Here is a 2854-nt window from a genome sequence, read left to right on the forward strand (position 1 = left end):
GATTTTTGGAAAATGGCTGCAATGAAACAAAGAGTGAAAAATTTAAAAGGGTCTGAATACTTTCCGTACCCACTGTACATTTTGAGGTAAACTCTATTGCATGAGGGTCAACCACAAAGTGAAGATGTCCTACCACTGTTCAGCACAGAGTCTTCAAATGACCTCTGTAAAGTTTCAGTTGCACTCAAATCGTCTGCGTCACTGGATTTTGCGGCTGGCTGAAAGGAAATAGAATTGGTTCTTTACGATAGAAAGATCCGATTTTCCAATGAGACAAAACAGGACAGGCAGTGAGCGGATGGTTAAAAAAGAAACAAATGATCCTGACATTGTGACTAGTATACGAGAAATAAAGGGGAATAAATGTAGACGTGAAAAACAAAAGAAGGTTTACCGGGTGAACTCTGCCGATGAGATTGTTCCACACAGTCTCGGCATTTGTCCCTCGATGAGATAAGTAGTCACGGCAGATCTGGAACAGATTTACAAGAAAAACTAATGTGATAACAGCAGAGGACACTTCACACACAACCACAGACAGACACCAATAATGCCCTGAAATTACAAGTGTTTGAATAGCAAACAGCTATTTGTACAAAATGAGAGACTGCATACAAATCTAAGTAAAATGTGAGATTTGTTTTAGGACATTCCTTTGTTAGCACAAGTGCAAAGCACAAATTGGATTATTTATATTCAAATTACAAGTGATTGCCTTTCAGAAAGAATATGTCTATTTAGAAAGGTACTCCCTCTGTTACATCAAATCAGGCTTTTCACAGAATATTTTTTAATCAATGATATGCAATTATAGGTGCTTTCCGGAGCAAGATTTGATAGACAGAAGGGCAGAATTAAAGTGTGTCAGCAGTTGTTGGGAATATGTTACATTCCATTCGGTGGAAAGTCTGAACAAAGCCTCTCTCATCTGTTTTAATTGCTATCATAAATTTGTATCATAAATTGTTGATAAGGTATCAGTTTGATACCTTAAACAAATCCTCCTGTCCTGTGGAGCCACTCTTATTAATCTGCTCTTACGTCAAAGGATTGGAGAGTAGTGTTCATTTTCTCACCTATTTTTAATTTAGTCTAAGTCTTGTGTCAAATGTCCTTGTTAGTTTTAGTCATATTTAGTCATTCACATATGTTTGTTAGTCAAGATTTAGTCGACTATGCCATTGGACCTTTAGAATCAAACAATCATTTGCTTTTGGTACAATTATCTATTTTACTTTATTAATTGAAACTGAGCCCGTTGCTTTGTCTGCGTTCTAACAGGGAGCTGAATACAGAACTAGCCTACTGTTGGCTATGGGAGTTTAAGTCAGAGTTGGGAGTCAGAAAAGTATTGGTATGGTTGAAACAAAATCAATTACAGGCCAATGCATTGGAGATTTGCAACTTGCAGTGAATTGTGCCACGTAGAAGAAAAGAACTGGTGGTTATCGTCTGAACACTGCATGTTTTCTTTAAAGAAATTCTGAAGGTAAAAACGAAGGTTATACTTTTTTAGCCATGATGATGGTAGGTCTCTCAATGGGCATCCTCTTTGCCATCTCCAGGAGCAGTCTTTTCAGCTTGCGAGGCAGTGCCAGTTTTTGATGAGGTGATAAACTGAACTTGGCTGTCGCCCAGAGAATAGCAGCAACGCCATACACACAAACCTGAGCCAAGACAGAGAAGAATAGAAGAGGGTGAAATTAAAGAAAATGATTAGTCAGAAAGTTGGTTTTAAAAAAAATGAAGGCCCATCAGAAAGACATACCTTCTCAGTCACAATTCCATGTTCTTGATATTCAGGAGCGAGAAAAAATTCATCTCGGGATGCTGCAAAGAACACAGAGTGAGTTATTGAAGCCTCCAGACACTGTTGACTCATTCACTAGATTAGGGTAAAGAGTGCATTTTTCAAAAATCTATTTTTGAAGTAAACCTAAATATATTAAAGCAATGGAAGAATGTTAGCTTGCTGGCTGGGCTACATTGTTCTGCAGCAACACAGCCAACATTAGGACTTACGTAAACCTACCGATGTTTTTAGGTTTCAGGAAAAGTACTTCTCCCTCGCAGCCCACATGCAGTGTGTCCAGACATAGATAGGCTAATGGGAAAGAGAGAAATCAGAAGATAGAAAAAGGGAGGCATTTCCACAAATTGTGCACGCACACACACACACACACACACACAGTGGTGTGAAAAAGTGTTTTCCCCCTTCCTCATTTCCTGTTCCTTTGCATGTTTGTCACACTTAAGTATTTCGGAACATCAAACCAATTTAAACAATAGTCAAGGACAACACAAGTAAACACAAAATGCAATTTGTAAATGAAGGTGTTTATTATTAAAAGGTGAAAAAAAATCCAAACCATCATGGCCCTGTGTGAAAAAGTGATTGCCCCCTAAACCTAATAACTGGTTGGGCCACCCTTAGCAGGAACAACTGCAACCAAGCGTTTCCGATAACGTGCAATGAGGCTTTTACAGCGTCCTGGAGGAATTTTGGCCAGTCGGTGGTGGACTTGCTGGTGTGTTTAGGATCATTGTCCTGCTGCATAACCCAAGTTCGTTTCAGCTTGAGTACACGAACAGATGGTCGGACATTCTCCTTCAGGATCTCTTGGTAGACAGCAGAATTCATAGTTCCTTTTATCACGGCAAGTCTTCCAGGTCCTGAAGCAGCAAAACAGCCCCAGAACATCACACTACCACCACCATATTTTACTGTTGGTATAATGTTCTTTTTATGAAATGCAGTGTTCCTTCTAAGCCCTAAACTTGGACACACACCTTCCAAAGAGTTCCACTTTTGTCTCATCGGTCAACAGAATGTTGTCCCAAAAGTCTTGGGGAT

At 39.4% G+C, this 2854-nt stretch overlaps 1 protein-coding gene across 1 annotated transcript in view; it reads right to left on the bottom strand.

Annotated features, from left to right (window-relative positions):
• The window catches only part of LOC117960922 (kinase non-catalytic C-lobe domain-containing protein 1), a 52155-nt gene that overhangs the window by 29150 nt on the left and 20151 nt on the right, over positions 1-2854 (bottom strand). Inside the window, exons 9-13 of the mRNA XM_034899231.1 lie at positions 2033-2104; positions 1769-1830; positions 1509-1667; positions 395-472; positions 134-218 (exon numbers count right to left, since the gene is read on the bottom strand). Of these exons, the coding sequence (XP_034755122.1) occupies positions 134-218; positions 395-472; positions 1509-1667; positions 1769-1830; positions 2033-2104 (456 nt within the window). The remainder of the gene's footprint in view (positions 1-133; positions 219-394; positions 473-1508; positions 1668-1768; positions 1831-2032; positions 2105-2854) is intronic.

The sequence above is a fragment of the Etheostoma cragini genome, chromosome 17 (genome assembly GCF_013103735.1).
Source record: "Etheostoma cragini isolate CJK2018 chromosome 17, CSU_Ecrag_1.0, whole genome shotgun sequence".
NCBI classification, from domain to species: Eukaryota; Metazoa; Chordata; class Actinopteri; order Perciformes; family Percidae; genus Etheostoma; species Etheostoma cragini.